Genomic DNA, 27,539 nt, shown 5'->3' with positions numbered 1-27,539 from the left:
AGAGGATTAGAACTGGTGCTGGTTAGACCTCTTTGGGAGAGGTTGACCTGGCTCCTGCCCTCCTAGCTGCTGGGCATTATCTAGGACCCTTCAGGACAGTTGCTCCCACCTTTTAGAAAGCTGTTCCTTATTCACCAAAACCCATTAAAAAATTTTAGAGCTGAGGAGACCATGCACACTGAAATTTACTTGGGCAAGGTTGCCACAAACAGGCTTGCGTGTAAAGTGTTTAAGATAAGATTCATCAGCTGAAAATAAATGAAAAATAGTGGTAGTAGTCAGTGTCCTTCTTGCTTTTGCCTATGTGGGCTTGGGAGAGAAGTATCTGGGTTTGCCCAGGGCTGGGAAGTAGATAGGAGGCTAGTCAGAGCCTGGGGGCAGAATCCATCTTCCAGGCTTGCTGTTGGGGTAACTTTACTGCCACCTGCTGGGAAGTAAGTGCAGGGGGACCTCTGGATCTCTTCCTGTGGATTCATAACTGTCCTGTTTGAATTCTATGACTTCGGATCTGTGGGGATGCATTTGGGATAATAAGGCAGGAAACAAGTGTGAGGTACGATCTTGCTCCTCAGAGGCCAGGCATAGGGACCATCAGAAAAAGTGGCCGTGCCTGCTTGGATGCTACGTCCAGAAGCAGTCCTTTGGACAGGGTAGTAAGAGGCCTGGCCTTGCCCAGCTTCAGCCTTAAACTGTTCACCCTGTCTTCTTTTTGGCGAAGAGTTTCATTGAGGTAGTTCTGGAGTGTCATATTTAGTATCATTTCATTTTAATCAATATTTTATATTATTCAGTGTTGATCTGTTTGAATTCTATCTGTAAAAATTGTTTTAACTTCGTGAGTTTTTTTGTTTCTGTTAGAACACTGTGCAGCATGATTTTAAGTTTTGGAAACTTGTCTGTGAAGGCCTTTAATTTCTTCAAAGTTGTTTAAAAATTAAAAAACAAAAACCACATACTTGGCGCGTCAGGTTTTCGTTGCATCATGTGGGATCGTTCATTGCAGCACATGGGCTCGCTGGTTGTGGCAAGCTGGTTTAGTTGCTCTGCGGTATGTGGGATCTCAGTTCCCAGACCAGGGACCGAACCCACGTTCCCTGCATTGCCAGGAGGACTCCTAAACAGGACCACCAGGGAACTCCCTCAAATATTGTTTTAAAAAATCTTTATGAGTTTTAGTACATCCAAAACAAGAAGTTATTTTTTAAAATTGACAGGCTTAAAATTTTTTTTAACATAATGAAGTGAAGTCTGAGGAAGTGAAAAAAAAGAGTTTAAGTAAAATATTCAGCAGGACAGTGGTTAAGAGGCTAACCTCTTTGGGAGAGTGCTGACCTTTCCCAGGGCAAAGCCCGTTTCCACTTTCCTGCAGCCCTTCTCCATGTACAGCAGCTTCTTCCCTCTGTGAGACTGGGTCACAGCTGCTTATCAGTTCACCCTTGTGGTCCTGAAGCTGGGTTTTAGGATTAGTTTTGTAATTACTCTGGAGTCATTTTGAACACCTCTAGTACTTGTAGATTTGGAAACTGCCATGACCTAAACCACTGGTTTTACAGCTGGTAAACATTCTCATTACAACAGTTATGTTATTTTGGGTTTTCCGAGGGTTATTCAGCTCAGAGCTACTTTTGATAAACCTTTCTAGAAATAGTCTCTATGAACTTTTAAAGATTTTTATCTGTTTAGGAGGGTGAGCCTTCTGGAAAAAGAAAAGCAGAAGATGACGATAAAGCGAATAAAAAGCACAAGAAATACGTGATCAGTGATGAAGAGGAAGATGATGATGATTGAAGTACAAAATGTGAAAACTTTATATATTTTACTGTACAGTTTGTTTTATAAATATGATGTAAACATGAGTTATTTTGATCAAAAGAAATTGATTTGCTTTTGACTAATTTTAATTATAATAAAAATTTTTAAAAAGCAAGTCTCCGTTCAAGAAATGGACTTCTTCCGAAGCAGGTTGATTTTGTTCATGCTTTACACTAAATCTTAGCTTTTAGTGCATTCTTCCCAGGCCCTACAAAGAACCTGGCCAAGGCCTAGTGAAAAAAGTGAGGCATTCTTCTGGGGTGCATAGTTTTTAAAAACTGGCACAAAAAGCTTCCATAATTGTATTCATCTGCTAGGGCTGCTATAACAAAGTACCACAAACTGGGAGACTTCAAACCGTAGAAACGTATCCTCTCATAGTTCGGAAGCCTGAAGTCCTAAATCAAGATGTCAGCCGAGCCATGTGCCCTCCAAAGGCTCTAGGCAAGACTCCTCTCCTGCATTGCCTTAGCTTCTGGAGGCTTCCGGTGTTCCTTGGCTGGTAGCAGCGTAATTCTAATCTCACCTCTATCTTCACATGGATTGTTTTGCTGTGTGTCTGCTCTGTATTGCCAGATCCCACTCTCCTTTAAGGACACGCATTGGTAGGTTTAGGGTCACCCCTCGTCCTGTGTCTACTCATCTTAATAGTTACATCTGCAAAGATTCTATTGGTAAATAAAATTACATTCTGAGGTTCTGGTTGGATGTGAATTTGGAAGGGTCCCTATTCAGCCCACTACAGTAATCAAGTTAAATAATATTGTGATACAGCATTTTAAAAAATTAAAATTAATGCAAAAATATGATGGAGAAAGTGTCAAAAATTCACCTAAAGATGATCTAGCAGGTCTGGGATTAGGGTAAGGCAAGTGACAGGAGTTGTACAAGTACAGAACTCCATGGATCATCTCTATTTAAAATTTTGATGTTTTGTTCAATGGGATTTTTTGTGGTTTAAAATGTATTGCAATATTATTTATCTTGATCACTGAGATTTTGGCACCCCTTATAGTGAGTGTCTCATTTGTTGTATCCTAGGCGTGGCCCTGCTTTCTCACAGATGGTGACAGGCTTCAACAATGAGCACCCCAAGAGAGCTGTTTTACCTTTTCTTGAGAGTACCTTTTATGGCTAGCACTAAAAGTCACATCAGAATCCACCACATTCTGTTCATTGGAAGTGAATCACTAATGTGAGCCCATATTCAGAGGGAGGGAAATTTGACTCCCCTTGATAGTAGAAATGGCTCAGTTAGATATATTTTAAATCTATAAGACACATATTTGTGTTTTCTACGGTGCCGTTCTACACAGACTCATCTTTCCATTATGGACTAGGGCTGTTAATACAACCCAGGAATGGTGGCTATCCATGGGAGGCTGTCCCTGAACCCTGGTTATAGAGAAGTGACACTGAAAGAGAAGGTCCAGCTCACCTTTGTATTACTTGCCTAACTCGCAAACCTGTAGCCCCTTTGCTATTGGCTTATCAAGTTGAAACTGATGTCTGGCCCCTGAGAGCCTTCATTTTTGACTCTGTCTTTTCTAGGACAACATAGTTTCTGTTTTTTTTTTTACTAGTAGACACTTATGTGACAATGACTGAGCTCTTGGAGTCTCCCATCTCCAAACCTGCCCCTTCCATGCAGAGCTTGGCGGTGAAAGGTCAAGCCTCTGCAAGCACACTTCAGCTTTGCCAGCTGCCCCTGTTAGGGGGCGCTGGAGAGGACTGGGAGCCTGGATAACAACCAATAGATTGCTCCTTCCTGTTTGCTTATAGAACTTCGTGGGGGCTTCCTGTTGAAGGGAGCCAACCAGGACTTGTTCACCTCAGCTGAGGCAGTTAATTCCCACAGCTGCTCAGTCCAGTTTGCAGTTTTACGAAAACTTGAGGAGCCAGCTTTGTTGTACTCCTGAGAGACATCAGTGCCTGCCGAACACTTCTCTTCCTCAGGTATGAGTTTCAGCTCCAGGGGGCTCTGTTACAAGTTTTTAAGTTTAGGAATAATTACATTTTCCCTTTTTCCCTTATCTCTGGGGGTGGAAGGGGCTCTGAATTTGCTACTTTTGTCATCCCTTTAGGAATTCTCTTTGTATTTCTTGTAACCAAAATCAACAGCTTTAAACCTAATTGCGATGAAAAAGAAATACTGAAATGTATCTGTATAAACAACTGGTATGTTTTCTGTGGCCCAACTTGGACCTGAGTGGTAGTCAAGGAAGCAAATCCTCAAAGATGAGGTGCATGGGTTGGTTTGGGTTTGAATGCAGGTCCAAGTTCCTCGCCAAAGGGAAATGGTGCTGCCTTGGCCTCATGATGAATCCGATTATCCCCTGTGGTTGAGGGCTCAAGTGGCTGCTATACTTGTTAGGCAGTCCTGTTGACTAAGGACTGGTATGGGGTGCATGCTTCTGAGTGCCCTGGAGCACTTAGCAGAAAGTTTACAAGCTTAGGTTGGCTTTTTTTTTTTTTAATTAAAGAATTGATTTACAGTGTTAATTTCTGCTGTATCGCAAAGTATTTCAGTTATACGTATATGTTCTTTTTTATATTCTTATTCATTATGACTTGTCACAGGATGGGAATATCTGTTTGGATTCAGACGAAGGTGAAAAACAAAGTCTGTAGTCTCTCTGAGTCTCCCTTGCCTGTGAGAAGCACTTTGCCTCCCTATGTCTGAGGAAACTATTAATAGTTTTTTTTTTTTTAATATATAGTTGATTTATTAGTTTCAGGTGTACAAAAACAGTGATTTGAATATTTTTTATAGATTATACTCCATTTAAAGTTATGAAATGTTGGCTGTGTTTCATGTGCTGTACACTATGTCCTTGTAATCTATTACTTTATACACAGTCATTTGTTCGTCTTAATTCCCTGCCCCTATTATGTCCTTCCCCGCTCCCCTCTCCCTGCTGGTAACCACTAGTTTGTTTTCTATGTCTGTGAGTCTGTTGGTTTTGTTATATTCACTGGTTTATTTTTCAGATTCCACATATAAGTCATAACATACTGTATCTGTGGTCATCTGACTTATTTCACTAATAAGCATAGTACCCTCTAGGTCCGTCTCTGCTGTTGCAAGTGAGAGTTTCATTCCTTTTTTATGGCTGAGTAGGATTTCATTAGATATTTATATTCACACCGTATCTTTTTTTAAAATCCATTTATCTGTTGATGGACTGGTTGCTTCGATATCTTGGCTATTGTAAATATTGCTTAAATATTACAATAATAAATATTATAATATTTATTGTAAATATTGTACCTTGGGGTACATGTATCTTTTAAAATTAGGGTTTCTGTTTTTTTCAGATATAAACCAAGGAGTACAATTACGAGATGGTAGTTTTATTTTTAGTTTTTTTTTAAAATTATTTATATTTGGCTGTGCTGGGTCCTCATTCCTCTGTGGGCTTTTTTCTTTAGTTGAGGTGAGTAGGGGCTACTCTCCAGTTGTGGTGCACGGGCTTCTCGGTATGGTAGCTTCTCTTCTTGCACAGGACGGGCTCTAGGGTGTGTGGGCTCAGCAGCTGCAACTTGTGGGCTCCAGAGCACAGGCTCAGTATTTGTGGCACACGGGCATAGTTGCTCTGCAGCCTGTAGGATCTTCCTGGATCAGGGATTGGAACCATGTCTCCTGCATTGGAAGGCAGATTCATCACCTCTGAGCCACCAGGGACGCCCCTACTTTTAGTTTTCTGAGCAACCGCCATACTATTTTTCGTAGTGGCTGCACCAGTTTACATTCTCCACAACAGCATGCAAGGGTCTCTCTTTCTTCGCATTTTCACTGATACTTGCTATCTATAGACATTTTGATGGTAGCTATTCAGTGAGGTGGTATCTTACTGTGGTTTTGATTTCTATTTTGAATGATTAGGAGTGTTGAGCATCTTTTCATGTGCCTCTTGAACATCTCTGTGTCTTTTTTGCAAAAATGTCTATTACTGTCTTCTGCCCATTAATCAGATTTTTTTTATATTGGATGACCTGTTTTTATTAACCTCTTATTGGTCATATCGTTTGCAAATATTGTCTCCCATTCAGTAGGTTGTGAAACTAGTCTTCTTGCTTGAAAATCCTGTAATAACATCACTTGGGTCAGTTTTCATTCTCCTCAAGAACCACTCAGCTGAGTGCTGTCTTACCCAATTTTTACCAATAGATCCATCACTAGGATCTTATATACTGGCAAAGAAAGCATAAACTTCAACTGAAGAAGAAATAATTTATACATCAAAACAATTGCAAGGTTTTGATAATACATATGGGCAAAAGCCTGGGGAATATGTGGGAAAGTGGATTCTAAGAATGTGAGATGAAGGAAAAACACTTGACTACCTTGGGCCATATTTACTGATATGGCTGCACTTATATATTCTGGACATGGCTCTGTACTTGATTGGTTAACTAAGAACACTCAGTGGTGGCCTACATTTAATGAAGTTGAGATACCAAAGCTTCCCTGGCATTGTGCAGAGGGAATCCAAAAACAGGGAGACAGGAGTGTCGAAGTAGATATGTCTTGTATGATTTGCACACCACCCCTCACCTTCCCCAGCTACATTCCTTGAGAGGGCCAGCTTAAAATAAACATTTCATATATCTCACAGTCCTAAGGGTCAGGAGTGGTGTAGCCCTGGCCCAGGGTCTCTCACAAGGCTTTAGTCAGGATGTTGGCTCATCCAACACTGAGTCAGGTTGTTATCTCAGGCTGAAGGATCCGTTTCCAGGATGGCTCACTCTCATGGTGCTTGGGCGGGGGGACTCAGTTTCTCGCCACATGAGCCTCTCCATGGCAGTTTGTGTGTCTTCACATCGTGGTAGCTGGCTTCCTCCAGAGCAAGTGACCCAAGGGAGAAAGAGTGAGGCAGAAAGGCCATGACGTCGTGCTGAGCCTCGGAAGTGAAGCTGTATTCTGTTGATCATGTAAACCAACCATGAGGCCTGTTGGAGGGGACTGCACAAGGGCAAGCATACCAGAGGCGGGAACCCCCGGGCTCCACCTTGAAAGCTGGCCTTCACAGCAACTTGACTTCCACCAACTAACCCCCATTTTCCTTCTCTGTAGTCACTCCTGCTCGTTAGGCTTCTGAGGCCCAGGCTCATGGAGCCAGTTTCAGGATGGCTTAATAGAAATTTGGTTTATGAATCTTGGAAATATAGTGAAATGATGAGCCAAGAACTATGTGAAGAACTTCAGTCAAGAGAAATAAATTAATACAATGCATTCTTTCCCAACATTGAAGATTATAGTGGGACAATGGATCTGTTTGGAGACATAGATGACATTTCTTCAGACAGTGATGGGGATAATCAACCACCCATTCAAAAACAGCCTGTTAAAGTAAGTACAAATCTCAACGGAGCCTATTGTTCAAAGCTAAGAAAAAAGTTTCACAGGCTGATGGGGCTGACTCTCTCATATAGAGTCTGGAACATCTGATGAATAGGTGACTTTCTTAGCTATGTTGGGAATTTCTGGATATTAAAGGGCATAGAAGGAATTGCTCAGAATGAATTTGATGCCAAACTTTAGGGGCTAGACTGTGAGGACTCATAATTTGAAAACCTTTGATTCAAAAGCTTTTCTTACTCAAACTTGTGCAGAGAAGTGTGTACTATTTGACATTTTTCTCTGATTTTAATAGTTACTTAGTATTGAAGTGTTGTATAATTTCACACTTGTGTTGCTAAATATCTTATGAAAACTAGGTATGTCAACATTTTTTTCTGGTAATGCAGGCTGACGGGCCTTGTTTTACATGGTGGTTTGGGGGGAGTAGGATAGAAAGGATGAAATTTTGAGGTGAGGCTGGAGGGGCTGCTGACTACTTTATCTCTGAAGTGGTTTCTAAATTTATTTCCTGTCAAACCTGCATCTGCCTGTTGCGGAAGGACAGCTAGGGCATTTCTAATGCCACCTCAAGCTTTCACATTCTGATTCTTTCCTTAGGATGGATGTGGAGTGCCTCAGAACCAGCAGGAGGAAGAGCCAATTTCTGAAACCAAAATAGAAGTAGAAATTCCTAACATCAACTCTGATTTAGGAAATGAATTATACTTTGTTAAACTACCCAAATTTCTCAGCATAGAATCCAAGTAAGAGGACTGATTTAAAGTATTATTTTTCCTGCAAGATATTGAGTAAAAGTATGTGGACTGTAAATGTTCTTGTTTGTAATGCATTGGCTAATCACAGAGGTGGGAGATTTTTCATGTAACTCTGAAAAAATTAAGTTTAGGGTGTGCTATGGTAGAAAATGATGAATTTACTGGCATGAGAAAGCTTTACTGCTAATAATTCTTTTAGCATTTTGGCACTTTCTTATCCTTGAACAGATATCATAGCTGATGAAGATGTTTTTTATTCTCATAAAGCTGAAAATTTGGTAAACGAAGGTGAGAAAGTTTGCTGGAAAAATCACAAAAGTTCAGTGCAAAATCCATTGTGAATCTAGAAAAGATGATGATATTTGAAAACAAAATAGTGTGGCTGGGTATCATGCTGGTTCACAAGTGCAAGCTCTTGTGCAATTAAACATGACACCTTTCTTAAAAAATGTGAAAAGGCAGATCATGTGTCACCTATACTTTAGAGGACTATTTCACCAAACAAGAAAACAATTTAAAAGCTAATTTGCATACTTCTTTGAAGTTTTACTTGAAGTTATTTGTCTACTGTGATTTTTTTTAACATTGGTACATGTTATAAAGACTATTATTTTATATTCATACTAAAGATGGCTAATATATTAAAAAACAATTTTTAGGCCTTTTGATCCTCAGTATTATGAAGATGAATTTGAAAACAAGAAAATGCTTGATGAAGAGAGAACCAGGTTAAAATTAAAGGTACCATTCCACACTTTATTTTTTTTTTAAGCTTTTTATAAAATAAAACACAGGGATAACAGTTTGAGATGAATTTACAAAATGATCTTTATGTTTATTTTTTGATCAATAAATACCTGTTTAGAATGAGGAATTAAATGTCTTTTCAGAATATTTTTAGGAGAGAAGGTACATATCCTTTTTAAAAAATTGTTGTAGAATTATCACTTTTCTAACCTTTCTTTGGCAGTTGTAATTTTTTGACAGCAGTCAAGATAAGAATTCTTGAAAATTGTTAGCTACTTCCTTCAGGATAAATAATAATATAGCTAGATATACAGAAATGCCCCTCCAATTTTTATCATGGATAGATCTGAGCTGCTTCCCACAGTAAAAATATCTCAGACTATGGAAATTCAGCTTACGCACAGAGAAGAAGTCTTGTCATTAGGGGGTCCCCCTTGAGAAGACCTGGAAAGCAAAACCCTACTATTGCTCTCATAGGAATGGCATTGTCTTTAACCGGGTATGGAATGAGCGTCTGCCAGAGGCCACGGTGGTAGCCATCCTTATACTACTTTTGTAATTTGGAGTGTCTCACCATATGGGTAAAGCAAAAGTCTCAGGTTTTAATTTATTGTTTATTACTTAATTTTTTAAAAAAATTAACGCTCAGAGCTTTCTTTCCTACTGGGCCTTTCTTTAGTCCTTTCATTGGGTTCAGAACCCTTCAAGTGGGGCTGCAATAGAAATCTGAGTTATAACCTCCTACCTCTTATGGGCCCTAAGTTTTTGCTTCCACTGCCATGAGGTGGAGCTCAGAAAAGATTAAAACAGAACGTCTGGTGAGTTTAACCAGTGTCTCTAGGTATCTGTAGTAGGAGGGTTTCCATGTTGCCTAATCATCTATTTTTCAGTGAGCTTATTTTCTCACCACCTCTGAATTCTTGGCATGTGATTATAAATCACTTGAGAAGAAAAGAACATGCAGTCAGTAATACTGGTTTTGTATGTGAAAGTGTTAGTTGATCAGTCATGTCTCTGTGCGATCCCATGAACTATAACCCATCAGACTCCTCCATCCATGGGATTCTGCAGGCAAGAATACTGGAGTGGGTTGCCACACTCTTCTCCAGGGCATCTTCCTTACCCAAGCATTGAATCCAGGTCTCCTGCACTGCAGGCAGATTCTTTACCAGCTGGTTTTGTATGCCTTTGTGTTTTATATCAGATAGAAAATACTATACGATGGAGGATACGCCGGAATAAAGACGGAATTAAAATTAAAGAAAGCAATGCTCGGATAGTCAAGTGGTCGGATGGAAGGTGAGCACAGACCTGAGGAGTATGGCAACACCCAGAGGGAGGCCTGGGATGAATGAAGTTTTCTGTGTAGGACCATATTTGGGGATCTTTTTTCATTACGGAATTAACAAAATCTAGGCCTCTTAGATCGCATATTAAAAAGCAGAGACATTACTTTGCCAACAAAGGTCCATCTAGTCAAAGTTTTGGTTTTTCCAGTAGTCATGTATGGGTGTGAGAGCTGGACTATAAAGAAAGCTCAGTGTCAAAGAAGTGATGCTTTTGAACTGTCGTGTTGGAAAAGACACTTGAGAGTCCCTTGGACAGCAAGGAGATCCAACCAGTCCATCCTAAAGGAAATCAGTTCTGAATATTCATTGGACGGACTGATGCTGAAGCTGAAACGCTAATACTTTGGCCACCTGATGGGAAGAACTGACTTATTTGAAAAGACCCTGATGCTGGGAAAGACTGGGAGGAGAAGGGGACGACAGAGGATGAGATGGTTGGATGGCATCTCTGACTCAATGGACATGAGCTTGAGTAAGCTCTGGGAGTTGGTGATGGACAGGGAGGCATGGCGTGCTGCAGTCCATGGGGTCGCAAAGAGTAGGACATGACTGAGCGACTGAACTGAACTGAGGCTCCTGGCATTATCTGAGAAACCTGGGAGAAATAAACAGGGTTGAGGTCACAGTGCTGTGCTGGGAGACTCTAGACATAGACCCAAGAAGTAATCAAATTCACAGTATCTACCTTAACAAGATAAAAACCTAATATCAGAGCGCATATGTGACCATTAGACATTATAGATTGGTATGTTTGAAAAAACGATTTCTATTTTACTAATGAAGTCGTAGAGATTGGGAAATGATAAAACAATTAGATTTCAAGTTGAAAGGAAGATGGATTTTACCACCTTTTACTTTGAAAGGAGGTAGGTTAGTTGTTTCTAGTATCTTTTGTCTGTCTTAAATCTTCAGTATGGGGACAGGATCCTGCAGTTCCATAGCATTTTAAGAATTGCTAACAGGGTAGAGGAGACTTCCCTGGTAGCTCATGATAAAAAAACCCACCTGCCAATGCAGGAGATGCAGGTTTGATCCCTGGGTTGGGAAGATCCCCTGTAGAAGGAAATGGCGTGCACTCCAGTGTTCTTGCCTGGAGAATCCCATGGAGACTGGCGGGCTACAGTCCATGGGGTTGCAAGAGTCGAGCACAACTTAATGACAAAACAGCATGACAGAATGGAAGCTATAGGATTTGTTAACTATCCATCCTAATAACTGAACTATTTCTGTTTCCAGCCTGTCCCTACATTTAGGCAACGAGGTGTTTGATATCTACAAGGCCACGATGCAGGCCAATCACAACCACCTGTTCATCAGGGAAGACACTGGTCTGCAGGGACAAGCCGTCTTTAAGTCCAAACTCACCTTCAGGTAACTATTCATAGTGACCTATTGCTGCTTGGCAGTTTGAGCAACAGGTTAGAGAGGCTGGATGTGCAAAGAGCCTGACTGGCGTGATGTTGAAGTGCAGCTCCCCAAGGCCCATGGTCTGGTTCCCATGCCATTTTTCACCTTTGCAACAAGTTCCTGTCTCTCAGGGAGCCAGTTCATGCTATGGAAACCAACACGAAGCTGCTGTCTAAACCAGAAGACCAGTTATTAATTCACATTGATCGGCACACCTGGTAAGAGGCCTGAACTGTCTGTGCCACTCTGCTGGTCAGCACATCCCTTCTCTTCAGGGCCTTTGACCTGGGAAGCCGGCTGACTGCAAGCATGCTCTCGGTGTGTGCACGTGTGAGAGGAGAGGGCTGTGGGTGCTGATGTTACTGTCCGCCGCTGTTTGCTGTTGCTGTGATTGCCTGCAAATGTTCTTAGTAGATAGTGAGTCGTTTTTGTCTGTTTCCCGCAGACCTCATGCTACAGACTATGCCACACATAAAAAGGTGACCCTGCCACTTGCTAGTAGATGCTCAAGGATGCAGACGATTAGAATCTTACCAGTGGTGGGTCCTGATCCTGAATGCCAGCGTGTAGAGTTGATTAAGGTATGTTGACTGAGCTTTTATCCTAGGATTGTTTGGGAGCATTAAGAGCTGAGCTTTTCAGAATATTAAATCATCTTATTGTCACAGTCATTTTATCTCTTGTAGTTATCAGGGAGCCAGCTTAAGCTTCCAAGTGTGTGGTTAACCATAGAAAAGGTCATAGTCAATGGGCCAGTGGTGAGACACAGCAATCCAGACACTGAGGTGTTCTCTCTCCAATCTGTGAGCTCTCAGAGGAAAACTGACAGTTTTTAAAAAAAGATAAACTTTGACACGTATCATTAAGCTGTGTTAGCCAGAGGGGAGGTGATATAGGAAGGTCAGAAGGATATTCCTTAAAAAAAGTAAAAAAGGACATTCCTGACTCAGTCAACACTGGCCCTACCCGTGGAACCCAACATGTGGAAGCCAGCTGGATGGAAGGGAACAAGGGCTCTACTTTGGGACTCAGGGACCCTCCCCACCAGCACCCCCCTCATCCTGCTGTTAGCTGTGGGGAGTGCCCTGGGTTGACGGCCCCAGGCAGGAATATCTGGCTGCCATGGTAATCTGGTGGAGCCTGGGCAAGTCAGGTGTGTCTCAGGGTGAAGAGAACCTGCCTCCCTCAGGCATCCGCTGACATGGACGAGGCTCCTCAGGCTGGTCGTGCCCTCTGGACTGTTCCTGGCAGCAGAGGGGACGCTGCAGCTCCCAAGGCCGTGCCCGTGCCAGTTGTGATGGGGAGGTTGGTGTGAGGGAGCCTTCTGCCTGTCCACCCTGTGGTGTCTTCATGCCTTAGAACTGAACATGGCGACGACCGTGTGTGGTAACAGAGGTGTGAAACGGAGAGAACTCACCCTGAGGACATAGGAGCTGGTGTTATCCTGGGCAAGGCATTTTCATGTTCTTTAGTTTCAAGTGAGCACTAAGTGAATTCATTTTTTTTAAGTCTTTACAGAAAGCAGCAGCACGTTTGAGGGCTTCTGCTCACCAGGAGACAATCCGTCTGCAGAAGCAGGGGGGCCCCAGTGCCCCCTACCAGGACCCCAACAGTGACGAGGAGGGTGAAGCCGTCGAAAACCACGACCAAGGGGGACGCGGAGGTGAGTGTGGTGACCACTGAGTGTCCGTCCTGCTCTCATTCACTGAGGACAATGCAAAGGCCTTTGCTCCAGTTTCTGTTAGGACCACTTTCTCAACATGAAAAGTTGGCTGGGAAAATAAGGCACCCCCATAATTAAGAAAATCAACCAAATAATTTATGTCCTCATGGTAAAAAATGTATAATAGGCAGTTTGCCTGATTGTATAATTAAGGACCCAGTGTTAAACTTTGTAGTTTTAAAAAATGTGTGTGTGCAGCCCTTCAGGTATTTAAAAGTGATCAGTCTCTCTGAGGGAAAAAAACCTCTCCAATATGAGTCATTTCAGCATGTTTGAAAGCTGTATGTATCTCTTCATGAAAACTTAAAAAAAATGGTTGGTGTCTCAACAAAGGGAAATATACAGTGGGAAGTAACAACATTCAACAGTAAAAAAAAAAAAATTTTCAGGAATAAATGAGTCTTCATCTTTGAAGGTCAGTCCCATATCTAAAGTCCTCAAATTTGCTTTCAGAGGAAGGGACCAGAATCTATTCTCCAGAGAGTGATGAGGGACAAGATGAAGATGGGGCTCAAAGATCACTGACAGCAAAGAAAGTCACCACTGATGAGGTAAAACCAGATTTATTCAATCTGAAGGGGTTTGTTCTGTAGCCACAAGCCGACTCCCGGAACAAGGAGCTCACAGCCCAGGAGCACAGACAGGTGTCTACACATCGCCCTACAACTCGGTGAGATGAATGCGGTAACAAGCCTAGGCGTGGCCCAGAGGAAGGCCTGACACCTGTGTGCAGCGGGAGGCAGCCAGAACAGTCACCTCCTGTTGGACGTTGAAGGAAGTGTTAGGGTGGGTGTGCCAGTGGACAGAAAGGCCTGTGAGAAAAGACATGGGGCTGAGACCCCAGGGCCCAACTAGAGAACTAGCAGTAGTTCAGTGAAATAGATCAAGGGGCCTCTCACGATCACCAGGAGCATAATAATAGCGCAGGGTTATTTCATTTCCATGTTATTAAAATTATCTACTTTATTTCCTTTTCCACTTAAAGATCACAAGAAAATTTAAGTCTTAATTACACAAAGTGACTCACTCTGTTGTTGCCATTGTACCATATTCATTTATCCAGTGTTTTCTGAACACATAACACACTCCACTATGGGTCATGAGTTACAGGTCAGAGAAAACATCTCAGTAACAGAAATGGCTCTTACTATGTAAAAGAAGCACTCATTTTTCATGCGGAAAAAATCTATTTAAAACTTGGAAACCATACTGAAAAAAGCACATAAAACACAAGCAGTCCTTTAAAAAAAAAATCAACAGGCTTTAAAATAGTGAATTTTAGATAGAGAAAGTGAAGTACTGAGGAAGCAGAGGAACATATTTCCAGTAGTAATGACGGGAATCCACACCAAAACAGAGTGACGTGTTCCTTGGCCTTGAACACTGGAAGTCTGGGCTCCCCTTGTCTGACCTGTCTGTGGACAAGGTCATCATTGGGGGGTCGAGTTCTAACTTGAAAGGCTGGCTCCCCCATCAGCTCAGAACTACTTAAGACAGAATTTCCAGAAACATTCAGTATTGAATTTTATACCTTCTCTCGTTATCTGTTCAGATGAACCCTCCAGAAAGAGGAAAGCAGAGGGTGAAGAGGAAGAGGATGACTGAAGCATAAAACGTGTACTCACTATAAATATGGTTTTCAACTGCTTGCTTTAAAACAATGATGAAATGACTTGGGATTGAAGTGAGGAACTGAGTTCCTTTTGCATAATCCTAGTTGTGGTTTTAAAATGTTTGGAAGCAAGTCTGTGACTTTAGAAAATCCATTGTTCCCAGGTGAGACCATTTTGGTAACGGTTTGTGCTGTGTCTTGGGTTTTCTTCGTCAGAGCAAGCATAGCACAAGAGAGCTCACTGGAGACTCAACGCTTTGTTACGTGCCGTATGGGCCTTACCAGTTCTAATCCTCAGAACAACTCAAAGGGCTGCTGCTGTTCTCATATTACAGATATGGAAGCTAAGTTAGAACTTAAGACTTCTAACCAAAGCTTTTTCTTCTCAAGTTTAAAAAAAAAAGCATTTTTGAGACAAGGATCAGGAACTTATCTGCACAGCCATCACACTGCTGAGCAGGTCTATTACTGATCTTAGGGAGACAGACATCCAAAACACTGGAGAAAAATGGTCACCAGAAGTTTAGAGGGAAAAAAGAGCAATGGGAAACAAAATACTAGATTTGACTTCTAGCTTTTTGACTAGTGCAGTAGCTGGAACATAATGGGTACATAAAGTTTTTTTGGTACAGCAAAGTGACTCAGTTATACACACATAAACATGCTTTTTCATATTTTTTCATACTTTTCCATTATGGTTTGTCACAGGATATAGTCCCCTGTGTTGTTCATCCATCCTGTATATAGTAGGATGTCTGTTTTTGTACCAGTACCACACTGTTTTGGTCACTATAGCCTTGTAGTATTATCTCAAGTCTGGGAGGGTTATGCCTCCTGCTTTGTTTTTTCCCCTCTAGACTGCTTTGACAATTCTGGGTCTTTTATAGTTCTCTATAAATATTAGGGTTATTTGTCTTAATTCTGTGAAAAATGAAATGTGTTAATTTGATGGGGATTGCATTAGATCTATAGGTTAGGTTGGCTATTCTTTATAGAGGTGGCCTTGAGTCTCTGCTACTTTAGCAACAGGACTAGGGCTAAAGCTGGGCTGAGCCTAGAGGCCACCAACCCTTGCAGACATGCTGGAAAGCTTAATATTTGGTACCTAAAGGAGTGAGGTGCCACTGGCTGAGCAAGAAGGCACTCTCCCCACGGCTACAGCTCCTGTCTCCAGGGCTACTCAGAGGAGCTGAAGTTAATTGACAACTAAAGCACCCAAGCCTCTGACTCACCAAAGGGGACAGGCATCAAGGCTTCCCACATGTGAACGTAAGCCCAACAGCCATTCTTGGAAAGCCAGCCAATACTAAAGATTCAAGAGAAATTTCTTTATTCCTTAAGTTTCAAAGTTGAATTATTTGATATTTATCCCTAAAAGTTTCCTCAAACCCATTACATGTTTCACTGATTTTCTCTTTTGGTTGGTGGATTTAGGTGACTGATAAGCAATATCTTTGCTTTACCTTAGAAATGATAGCAGGATTGGCTCCCCTCAGGCCCAGACGCACTATATCATAGGTCCCTCTTTCTATTTGTCAACTCAGCTAAAAAAAAAAAACAAACTCAATTTGACTTTATGGACAGACCAGGCTGAGTACTGATGGTATGAGACTGACCATATGAACTTGCTGCTTTATGGGTGTAAATGGTCAAGTCCTGACAGTTTCAGAATAACTCAAGGAAATTAATAAACTTGTTCTTAAAAAGTATGTAAGGAGTGAGCTTTAGAACATAGGCATTAACAGGATTTTCCAAACAGTCTAAGTCTACAGTATATTTGATAGACTTTATTGAAATTATTTGTTCCAATATGAAATGGTAAATTCTAAATGCCTATAATCCATATTCTTCAAAAGAAAATTCACTGTGCTATTATGAACCAGTATTATTAATGAATATTTTGTAATAGTTTTTTTAATTAAAATTGAAAAAGTAAGCATTTACAGCATTTTTATATTTTAGCATTAAAATATGTAAATGCCCAATTTCATGTGACAAAGAATGCACTGTTACAAAAGTAATTTTCAAGCTTTTAAACGTACCTGAAACCAAACAGAATTCATCCAAAAGACTTAAAAAAAAAAGAGTGGGCACTTTCTCAAAATTACAATGGTTTTTATATACTCTGTGCATGCACATGTATGCATGAGCAATTTTCTTTACAATTTATCTTTTTTACAGTTCTTAAGCAGACAAATCTAAACAGTTTAAACAGCTGAATCAAACTGTTTTCCTTTTGACTTAAGGTGAAATTTAAACTAAAAATTTGCTTTACATACCCACGAACAAGCACCCAGAATTTGTTTTTAAACCTTACTCTCTGAACTACAATATCTGACAGAAAAATTTTAGACCTATTAATTGCTCTGCAGCATTTAACACATACTGATTGTCTGTAGAAAAGGAAGTTAAGCCTCACTCACATATGTGTACTCTGAGAGTTTGATTATCTTAAAAGTGTACGAACTTGAACAATAGTGCTCAATACAAAACATGGCTGGTGGTGTTTCACAGTGTTACAATCTATCTAGCTACCAGAGCAGATTTCCTAAGTAAAAGTCCTTATGTATCAGTGAAGGCTGTCTAAAATGCTTGGTAGGGGTTTAAAGACTGGCTTCTTTGAAAGATCAGGCTGCATGTTAGAGTTTAGCATTAACAAACTTGTAAATGTTTTATTATAAAAATGTTCCAATGTGTTCAGTTTTTGTAGGGAAAGACATACAGAACTAAATTACAACACACAAGAAATACGACATAAGAAAGAATGACCAAATTAAAATGACCTAATATAAATTCTTCGCTGATTGTAAATACAATTTTCTCAATTTAAAACTTGGTGAAGAGTTCCTTTGAGTGAGAAGTAGCTAGAAACATGAATGTTCAGTGAGAAGTGATGGAAAAGAGGGTTCTATGGATGTTTAGACTGAAGAACTCACACCCCTTGACAGGAGCTCTGACATATCCAATGTGTTTGGGTCTTGTGGGTGCTGTGTCTTCAGTTAATACTATATGAAAGTGGAATGGCCTTGAGGGCATTGTGTTAAGTGAAACAAATCTGAAAGGAAGACAATACTATATGATCTCCTGTATTCGAACCTAAAAAGACTAAATCCGTTGATACAGCGAACAGACTGCGGGTTGCCAGAGTTGAGGTATGGAGAGTGGGTGAAATGGATGAACGTGGTTAAATGGTATAAACTTCCAGTTATAAGAAAAATAAGTCTGGTGCATGGGGATGACCCAGAGAGATTTTATGGGGAGGGAGATGGGAGGGGGGGTTCATGTTTGGGAACGCATGTAAGAAAGATTTTAAAATTAAAAAATTTTAAAAAGAAAAAGAAGTCCTAGGAATGTAATGTCAGCATAGTGATGACAGTTAATAATACTGTATTATTACATATTTGAAAGTTACTTAAAAATTCTCATCGCAAGGAAAAACATTTTTTAAAACTATGTGAAGTGATAGATGTTAACTAAACTTACTGTAGTAACCATTTTGCAAGTATGTGTATATCTCAAATCATTACATTTTATACCTTCAACTATGTTATATGTCAACTATCTCAATAAAACTAGAAAAAAAATTTAAGTGATGTGACATTGTAATAGAGGAAAACTAGATGGTACTGAACTTACAGAGAATGGAAACTGCTGTAGATTCCAGAAAACAATGATCCCTTTTTCTGCCAGGAGATAATGGTAATTCCTGATTTTATACGGAAAAAGTTAGAAGTTCTAGGACCACAGAGCCAAAATTTTACAATTTTATGAAACCTCATGAATTGTTTAATCTTATTTTAATGGCAGCAAGGGTTAAAAATAAAGTACAACAGAACATAACTTTTTATCAAAACATGTTTTCTTTTATAATTTTCTTTATACCATGGATTCCCCTTTTTAAATGAAAAAACATCAGATACTGTCAATGGAAAAAAGAATTTCCAAAGCTCTATACCTGTTAACTGTTTGAGGGAGTACCTACTGCACAAAGCAAGTATGTGGGTTGTTTCATTCAAATCATGAGAATCTGCAATTTAACAGTCAAGGTAATTAATTCTCCTTAGAATTTATAACAGTCTAATTTTTTAAAACAGAAACTGTTTATTTGGTCTTTTAAATGACAGGCACCCTTAGAGGATGTATTCCACCTATTCTTTAGACTGATACTAGGCTTTAGCTACAAGTAGCACCAAAATCCATTTTAATAATATCATTAATATTGATTTTAATACATATAATTTCATGTAGACAAAATGGAAAAATCAGAACTTCTGACAAGTATGAATATAAAATTTTATAAAATGTGAAATTAAAAGCTTTTAAAAAAACAGCAATTTAAAAATGCAAAGAACAGTCTTTGCTTGGATAACGAGATAAGTCCATACTGGTTACACTACAAAAACTTAAATGTCTTGGAAGATCTTTGGTTTAAAAATCAAGACTATTTCACAATTCTATTATAAAATTTTAGCACAATATAGAAATATTGAAATTTACTAAAAGGATAAGAGGTGCAAGATTTTTTTTTTTTTTTGAGAGATGCCAGATTTTTAAAGATCAAAGTAAACTCCATTTTCTCCCTTGTGTTACAATTTGTGAAAGATTTTCTGTATTCAGTTAGATGAATGTTCACCTTTAGTTATTTATTAACAAATCTTTTCTTCCATTATATAATGAACTGTTGTAGCTCAGAACTGGAATGGTACAAGCACAACACTCAACTTCTTCATACTTTGATAAATAATAAATGAAAAGATATTACCCATAAGTCTAATACAGAATTCTAGGTGAGGCTCTACCTACCTATATTTAAAAATAAAACGACTTTTGTGAAGACAGGGTAACATACTTATCAATTCATTGACTTACAGGGAAGGGCAAAAAAGGAAGCCTTGCTAAAAGTGTACTGGCAGCTCTGTACTCTTGCTCCATGCCAACTCCCCCCTCTGTTGGAACTGTGCAGTCTCTAAAAATCAAGTACATTCCCAAAGTCATTTATGAAAAAGGAGAGAGGGAGAGCCAGTGAGAGTGAGCTTGACTTGCTAACTTGAAAAAAAAAAATCTCCAGCACCCTATAACCAAAAGGGAATAGTGGAACAGTGCAAAGTCAATCTTTGGCCCCTTTCAAACACTGGATACTGATTCCAAAGAAACCCACACTCAGTCCTTATGAGGAGAGCTTTCACCTGTCAAGAAGGCTTATTTCTATAGCATACAGGGAGCCATCTAGCTCGAGACAAACTGACTAGTCCAAGACAAAGAAGCAGACATTTTATAATTTGGTTTCAAGAAGTTTAAAAAAAAAAAAATTAAGAAACATCTCTCCCCTATTCTGGAAAGAGATTCCTCCCTTTAGAAAAATCTCCCTGTAAGTGACACAGCCAGGCCTGAATTGTTCAGATTCCTTTGTGCCCTGTCCTCTAGCTGTACGGCCTCTCCCACTTCCTGCTCCCGGGACTGCCCTGGAACCTGGCATGAATACATATCCATGTCGTCTGTCACACTACTGGTCCTGGAGTGGCCTGACACCACGCTACCCTGTTCAACCACTCACTTTAATACTTTCAGTGATAGGAAGACATCTTGTTAGGAGAAACTACTTTTACACAGTATGGACCACAAAGTTCAAGATTTAACAGTTAATAAAAATTAGATTTATCAAGAATAGTCATTTTTCTTATTGGTTGGAAAATCTGCAGTAAGGGGTGATTGTATATCATCCAGACAACTCTGCACTGCATATAGGAACATCTCACTGTCCTGTGTAAACTCTTACTTTATACACAGGTCAGCTTCTAATTTACTTTACAGTAACCATCAATTTAAAGGACTGTTCTGCATGCTCCTGAGACTTAATCTCCACCATTTAATAAGTCTGATTTCATGTGTTTAACAACAGCTTTTTTTTTTTTAAACCTTGAATAACAGAGTTAGCTGTATGCCTTTTACAGGGAAGAAAATAGCTTTCCTACTCAGATTTTTTTTTTACTATGAACTTTCACAAAAATTTAATAATGCCCACATTATTAAAATGAAAGCCTATAATGAATTTAGACACAGCTACTTTTTAAACAAAGTGTGTAACCTAGCCAAGATGATAACTTTGTTTAAAAAAACTGTAGGTGCTGAGACACCTCAGACAGGTGCAATGTTGGGGAGGCATAGGAGACTGCTTCCTCTCACCTGGAAACCTGCTTTGACTCTAAGACAGATGACCAAGTTTTAAGTCATCTGTTTTAAGATGTTGGCATTTTGCTGTTTGCAAGAAAGAAGTGTGTGTGTTCTAGAAAACATGGAAAAGTCTCCATGCCATGGAAGGAGGAAAGCTTTGAAGTGCCTTGTACCTAAGAAGTACGACAGCAGTTCTGACATCAGCAATGTCCCTTTTTGACTTAAAAAATATTGGTCCTTAAAATTTTCATATTATTCTACATAAATGACTTCCTAAACTTTTTTACAACTGTATTTTTTTTAAACCCAACGCATCACAAAACATTTAATTAAGCTAAATTAAAATCAATTTTAGGAGAAATAATGCTTTAGTATACAAAATATCACCTACTATTGATTTTGCAGTTTGAAACTGGTAACAACCTTAAACTAGAAAAAAGATACATGTAATTAAAAAAAAAAATTTCCAGTCTTTTCCCTTCTACCCAGGAAAAATTTACATCTGATATCACAAGAACCCTCGATGACCTTTCAACGTCTTCCAAATATGACAGGTTGGCAGACTTACTGGTGGTCTCCTTCAACTCGTCTCTTGCGAACTATGAGAAAAATAAAGAATGTTAGAAATCCCTGTTAGGTTGTACAATGTTCATTTGCTTGTAACAAACAAGTTTCTGTGCAATCCAGTTAGAGTTGTAAAAAAATGGATTGTTCATTTGCAGTTCACACAGCCATTAAAATAAAAACTCATATCCTTTATTATTAAAATAAAAAACTTGTATCCTTTACTATGTTCACTTACCTGCTGGGAACTGAGGAGCTAAGCTCCCCTGTGCTTATACAACAGCAACATTAGAAATGCACAGTAGAATGGTCAGCAGTCACCTTCAACTCACTGTGCCTGTCTCATCCATGTATTAAAAAATTTTATACCTCCATTAAAAATGGTAACATATTAAATTTTGAAATAACACACAGGCAGCTGGGATTAGAAAGTATTAAAGGTAATTTGCATGCCCTTCTGGTTATTTCCTTAGTTTGTGAAAGAACATACCAAAAATACTTCTGAAAGTTTCAAAGGTAAGTGACTTGCTACTACTGCTCTCCAAATTTTCCTTCTCTTATCTCCTACAAAATGAGCCAGTTTGGGGCTCTGAGAATACAACAAATGCAAAGTAATGAAGATCTTAGACCCTAGTAATATGGTGGTGTCACCCCTGGCTACCATAAACTCGGGAGGTCAAAGTGGTTGACCCACAGTTAGCAGAGTAAACAAAGGTGCACGTCTGAGGCTGCCCAGCCTAGGCATGGGCTGGAGACCCTGAGCTGCGAGGCCATGCTCGTTGGCAGCAGGGCGAAGTCTTCCGTCAGGATCTTGCTACCTTCTGTCTCACCCGTCAGCCACCAGAGAACATCTGCTGAGAGCTGGCAGCTCAGGGCTCCTCAGCATCGGGCCAGTTCCTATTGCTGACTCCATTGAGTCAGCAACAGAGTGGGAACCTGCTGCTTTTTGTAGTGTGCTCTTTGGCAAGCAAGGCAACCTCTCTGAGCCTCAACTCATCCTCTGTAACAGGAGAATAGTGACACCTGAACCTCATGGTTGTGCAATTCAAGGCTGCTTGAAAGTGAAATCGCTCAGTCATGTCCAACTCTTTGCGACCCCATGGACTGTAGCCCACCAGGCTTCTCCATCCATGGGATTTTCCAGGCATGAGTACCGGAATAGATTGCCATTTCCTTCTCCAGGGGATCTTCCCGACCCAGGGATCAAACCCGGGTTTCCCGCATTGCAGGCAGATGCTTTACCCTCTGAGCCACCAGGGAAGCCCCAAGGCTGCTTAGTATCGTGTTAATATAGAAAGCATTCAGTGGGGTTAAGGAATGGTCCTAAGGCCAGCCATCTTTTCGGGGTGAGGAAAGCCAATTTAGCCTTTATAAAGTTAGAGGATCTGCATGTACACATAACTGGTTTTGATACTCTTACCAGTAAGTTAAGTTCCTCTGTGTAAGTTACATGGTTGGCCTGTTAATTTCTATACTCTCTTCTGTGGAAAAAAGCAAGAAGGCACCTGCCTTTGTGCAGCCTGAACTGGCTGTTTTAACAGAGGAATGAAAAGCCAACAGGTGCACAGGCCTCCTGGCCAGGCTACAGGTCTTGCTCTCATGTCGTTCTGACTGCTGGCTTCTGTTCACTGGGCTTTAAGAGATGACACTGGACAATCAAGTGATGTGCATAAAAGCCTGTCCAGCTATTGGCTGGCCGCTGGCTAGAAAATGAAAACCAGGAGGGCTGCAGTTTCAGGTCCCCACGAACATTTATATACTTAATTTAACTGTGTGCACCTCAACTCTAATTTTAGCCCATGTTAACAAAGAACAAGTTTACTGAAATATTAGGGGAAGAAATCAAATGGAGAACTGAGTCTGCAAATACAAACTTAATTCATGTATATAGATATCTGAACCACACAGATATATCTGAAAGGCAAATCATATCATTCTTTAAAGTAGAACGTTTCCAAGAAAATTCTGAATTGCAGTAGTGTTTGGATGTTATTGGCAGACAATTTCAGATGTTAAAATGCATGTTATTTTAAAAATGCACATTAAAAACAAGATCGATAGGACAGATAGAACAAAGTATACAAAACTGATTACATAGTTAGTGAGTGTCAAGATAGGAACGTAAGACAGAGTTCAATCGAATGTTGCACATACACCATATAACCTCTTTGCTGTTATAGCCGTGATACTTCTTAGCTGGAGAGATGGCGAGTAGGTAGGATTATTTCAATGAAAAGTTGAGACTAAGAAAACAATGAGAGAGGGAGACATTATCAACATCGGGACACTAAAGCTAGGATACAGCCCCATTTGCAAGCTGAAGGAAAATTATACGTCCCAGAGATGCTGTACAAGTTGTTAAGTTCTGTTCTCTGATATCGCTGCCCAGTTACCACATACTAGAATGCTTGTAAGAAAACAGTCTTTAGGCTTGCCATCTTGATCTACAGGCAGAAATCAAAGTGCAGGGTAAAAAGTAAAACCAGCTGAGGGTGCAGGGAAGATAGGTTGCTGTTGCTGTGAGCACAGGACAGCAGAAGCAGATAGGCAGAGGGCCACTCCTGACCCCCGTTCCTCACTGGTGCCCACGTGTTACCTCAGCAATTCCTCCGTTCAGCCTACAGATGACAGACTAATAAATTTGGCCCTATTCACAATTCTTTAGCAATTTCTTTCCAAAACCCACTCCACAAACATAAGTTCTCCATACTTCCTGATTAGTCAATTGCCAAGAAATCCTAACTGATTTCATTTCTTCTCCATCTCTAGAAGAGTAGTAAGAATCATGTTTTTGAAGCATCGTTTTAATCATGCACTCAGTGAGTGGCCTAAAATGGCTCTCAAATACCTCCACATAAATTCCAAACAAATCTAAGTTCCTGACCATGTAACTTTAGTGCCTCCTATCAGTATTCCCTCTTAATCCGCTGGCAGCATTTTATTTTCATTCTGTTAGCTTCAAATAGCAAGTACTTATGCAAAGTTTATTCTGGATTCTGCATCCTGTTATGAGAGTCAATTCTCAAAATCTGCAGGCTGTCTTCAGCATATAAATAACTTGCTTAGTCCCAAATCTGAGCTTCTATCCATGCTATTGCTCACTCCAGGAATGTCCTTATTCTTATTTCATGCCTGAGACCCGTGTCTGAAGCTCTGGTTTGGACCAGAATGAAACAGCGTGGGGAGGGCAGGTGGTTTGTCTAGAGAGCTACCAGCACAAAGCCATTTGCCCTCAGCTTTGTGTCCAACCACATGGCCTTTTCATCCTCTTACACATGCCTATGCACAACTCCTTAACTTCTCAGTGTTGACAGAAGGCAGCCCAGGAAATTGTTTTCATCTGTTCCCTGCATCTTCCATCTGCCAAAAGTCCTGCTCTGATATCAGGCCTTCCTTTCTGACAGAGATCTGGACAAAGCACCTGCCACAACATGCATGCAGAAGGGCACAACTGCTGAGCCTTGAGAGGCTGGCACCCCTTCCACGTGCAGGGTTGTATACATACAGGCCCTCGCTGCGCTGCTCCTGCCAGACGGCTGCTGGTACCTTCCCTAGGAGGGACACAGGTGACAGATGGCTAGGGCTACAAGGATACTGGTGGGATCCCAGGAAAGCTAAGGTGGTTTCAGAGGAGAGAACGAATAGAGACACTCTCTCTCCATTTGTCCTCTCTGCTATCTCCCATTCTGGGAAAGTGTCCCAGGGAAGCTGCTTAGTTACGAGAAAATCCACTTTGAGAAGGATTCAAATTCTACTACATTCTTTTTTACTTAATAAATCTTTATTAAGTACCTACTATTGTCAGACGTGGTTTTAAAGAAAGCTGTGGATTCAAAAGATACACATGGCCCCTGACCTTCAAAAGTTTAAAGTCTTAGAAAATAAAATAGATTATTTGAATGAAGTATAACCTAGTAAGTAAAAAACTAACTTTTTAGAGCCAATAAGGTATATGTTCTTAAGGTTTTCTAACTGTGAAGTTCAGTTAGACTTGAGAAACACTGCTGTAAAACAAGGCAAAATTTAAATTCCTGAAGTGTAAAAAACAGAAGGTAACTAACAAAGAAATACTAAATAATCAGCATACTTTCCAAACTACATCTAAAATAAACAACACACACCAAATTTCCCTTAAAAAAAGAAAAGAGGCTAAAATCTGCTATGAGAAACTACAGTCATCAAAGAACAGAAAGTCTGAACTAATATTTTTCACAGTGATCTGGATTAAAGGTTTTTCTGCTCCAGAAATCTTTAAAAATGCAAACGCAAATATGGCTGAAGCCTAAAAGAACTGCATCACAGTGGAATGTGACTCCCTTTAAATAGATTGCCAGTCAGGTTCGATGCATGAGACGGGGCGCTCAGGGCTGGTACACTGGGACAACCCTGAGGGATGGGTTGGGGAGGGAGGTGGAAGAGGGGTTCAGGATGGGGGACACCTGTACACCCATGGCTGATTCATGTGAATGTATGGCAAAAAACACTACAATACTGTAAAGTAATTGGCCTCCAATTGAAATAAATAAATTAATTTTTTAAAAAGAAGTATTTTAATTCTCTGCATGCATTTAAAAAATATTTCAATGAGAAGTGTTAGTCACTTAGTCATGTCTCATTCTTTGCAACTCCATGGGCTGTAGCCTGCCAGGCTCCTCTGTCCATGGAATTCTCCAGGCAAGAATACTGGAGTGGGTAGCCATTCCCTTCTCCAGGGGATCTTCCCAACCCAGGGATCGAATTTGGGTCTCCCACTTTGCAGGCAAATTCTTTATGGTCTGAACTACCACGGAAGCCCCTTCAGTAAGAAACACCAAACTTAAAATTCAAAAACTGCAACTAATTTATAGATCACCGTGTGAAACTGAATTTCTAAAAGGGTGAAACTTTCTGGTTTGATCAAAAGGGCAAAATTTTCCTATAATGTTGAAATCTTTGTTTTAATAGCTCCAAGAGGCAACTTATAACTGAAACAAAGTATCTGTTGTAGAAAACTATTTCATATTTCACTAAAAGTTACAAAGTAGGTTCTCATCCACTAACCTAAATAAAACTTCATTTAAACCGAACTCTCATTCAGTCAATATTAAAAGAACTTCAAATCCTGTGTAAAAACTTATTAAAAACAAAGTTCCTCTAATACATTAGCTTAATATTACTGTTCAGAATTTTGATTTCATACTAAGTATGTCTTACCTAAGTCATTGTTTTTTGTTATTGCATTAGCTGCCCTGGTTCGGGGTCCTTGCTGAGTAAACTGATATCCAAATTTAAGGATATTGGTATTTTCCTCAAGCATGTTGGCCATTTCCAATTCTACAGCTGTCCCCAGCTGCTGCCTCTGGAATAATTAGAAATAAAGAATAGTATTAATAAGCTAGTTCAAAATATAAGTCAAGTCTAAGACATTCATGTACATGCTGATTCTTTAAAAATATTTTCCCAATTCTTACAACATATAAGAGAAAAAAAAAGTTTAATGTATGGTCATATAGACATCAAAAAAATGTGAATTATTACAATGAGATACCACTTCATACTCACTAGGATGATTATAATCAAAAAGATGGACAATAATAAGTATTGGCAAGATATATGGAAAAATTAGGAGCCTCAGACAGGCTGGCAGGAATGTAAAATGGTGCAGCTATTATGAAAAACAATTTGGCTATTCCTCAAAAAGTGAAGTGCAGGGTTACCATGTAACCTAGCAATTATACTCCTAGGTATATACCCATGAGAAATGAAAACATATTCATAAGAATTTGCACCTGAATGCTCATAGCAACACATTTCTACAATCCAAAAAGTGGAAAGTATCCAAATATAATAGATTCTTCAACCATAAAAAAAGAATAGATACTGATAACATACTACCACATGAATAAACCTCCAGAACATTTTGCTAAGTGAAAGAAAGCAGACACAATAGACTGCGTATTACATAACTCCACTTATATGAACTGTCCAAAACAGGCAAATGCATAGAGACAGAAGGTAGATCAGTGGCTGCCAGAGGCTGGTGGGAGAGGTGAAT

At 39.9% G+C, this 27,539-nt stretch overlaps 4 protein-coding genes across 4 annotated transcripts in view; 3 read left to right on the top strand and 1 right to left on the bottom strand.

Moving 5' to 3' along the window:
• LEO1 (LEO1 homolog, Paf1/RNA polymerase II complex component) overlaps positions 1-1,927 on the top strand; it is a 32,708-nt gene extending 30,781 nt beyond the window's left edge. The window contains exon 12 of the mRNA XM_005685765.3: positions 1,684-1,927. Coding sequence (XP_005685822.1) covers positions 1,684-1,788 — 105 coding nt within the window. The 3' untranslated portion in view covers positions 1,789-1,927. The remainder of the gene's footprint in view (positions 1-1,683) is intronic.
• LOC108636990 (RNA polymerase-associated protein LEO1-like) lies at positions 5,465-10,087 on the top strand. Its single transcript, XM_018054205.1, has 4 exons — positions 5,465-7,165; positions 7,775-7,920; positions 8,592-8,673; positions 9,884-10,087. The coding sequence occupies exons 1-4, from the start codon at positions 7,082-7,084 to the stop codon at positions 9,980-9,982; spliced, it is 411 nt and encodes a 136-aa protein (XP_017909694.1). The 5' UTR covers positions 5,465-7,081; the 3' UTR covers positions 9,983-10,087.
• On the top strand, positions 11,418-19,831 carry LOC102169968 (RNA polymerase-associated protein LEO1). Its single transcript, XM_018054204.1, has 4 exons — positions 11,418-12,016; positions 12,945-13,098; positions 13,612-13,709; positions 14,711-19,831. Exons 1-4 carry the CDS (start codon positions 11,792-11,794, stop codon positions 14,768-14,770), a joined length of 537 nt encoding a protein of 178 aa, XP_017909693.1. The 5' UTR covers positions 11,418-11,791; the 3' UTR covers positions 14,771-19,831.
• Positions 18,551-27,539, bottom strand: part of TMOD3 (tropomodulin 3) — a 98,187-nt gene continuing 89,198 nt past the window's right edge. The window contains exons 9-10 of the mRNA XM_018054203.1: positions 26,699-26,843; positions 18,551-21,540 (exon numbers count right to left, since the gene is read on the bottom strand). Coding sequence (XP_017909692.1) covers positions 21,506-21,540; positions 26,699-26,843 — 180 coding nt within the window. The 3' untranslated portion in view covers positions 18,551-21,505. The remainder of the gene's footprint in view (positions 21,541-26,698; positions 26,844-27,539) is intronic.

Source organism: Capra hircus, chromosome 10 (assembly GCF_001704415.2).
Source record: "Capra hircus breed San Clemente chromosome 10, ASM170441v1, whole genome shotgun sequence".
Lineage (NCBI taxonomy): Eukaryota > Metazoa > Chordata > Mammalia > Artiodactyla > Bovidae > Capra > Capra hircus.
The sequence above is the reverse complement of the archived record's forward strand: the minus strand, read 5'-3'. Positions and strand labels throughout refer to the sequence as shown.

Excerpts from the sequence above, each read along its gene's own strand:
- LOC102169968 (XM_018054204.1), top strand. The coding sequence starts at position 11,792 with ATGTTACTGTCCGCCGCTGTTTGCTGTTGCTGTGATTGCCTGCAAATG. Across the intron at positions 12,017-12,944 it reads AGCGTGTAGAGTTGATTAAG|TCTTTACAGAAAGCAGCAGC; the intron begins GTATGTTGACTG and ends ATTTTTTTTAAG. Across the intron at positions 13,099-13,611 it reads CGACCAAGGGGGACGCGGAG|AGGAAGGGACCAGAATCTAT; the intron begins GTGAGTGTGGTG and ends ATTTGCTTTCAG.
- LOC108636990 (XM_018054205.1), top strand. The coding sequence starts at position 7,082 with ATGGATCTGTTTGGAGACATAGATGACATTTCTTCAGACAGTGATGGG. Across the intron at positions 7,166-7,774 it reads TTCAAAAACAGCCTGTTAAA|GATGGATGTGGAGTGCCTCA; the intron begins GTAAGTACAAAT and ends TTCTTTCCTTAG. Across the intron at positions 7,921-8,591 it reads TTTCTCAGCATAGAATCCAA|GCCTTTTGATCCTCAGTATT; the intron begins GTAAGAGGACTG and ends AACAATTTTTAG.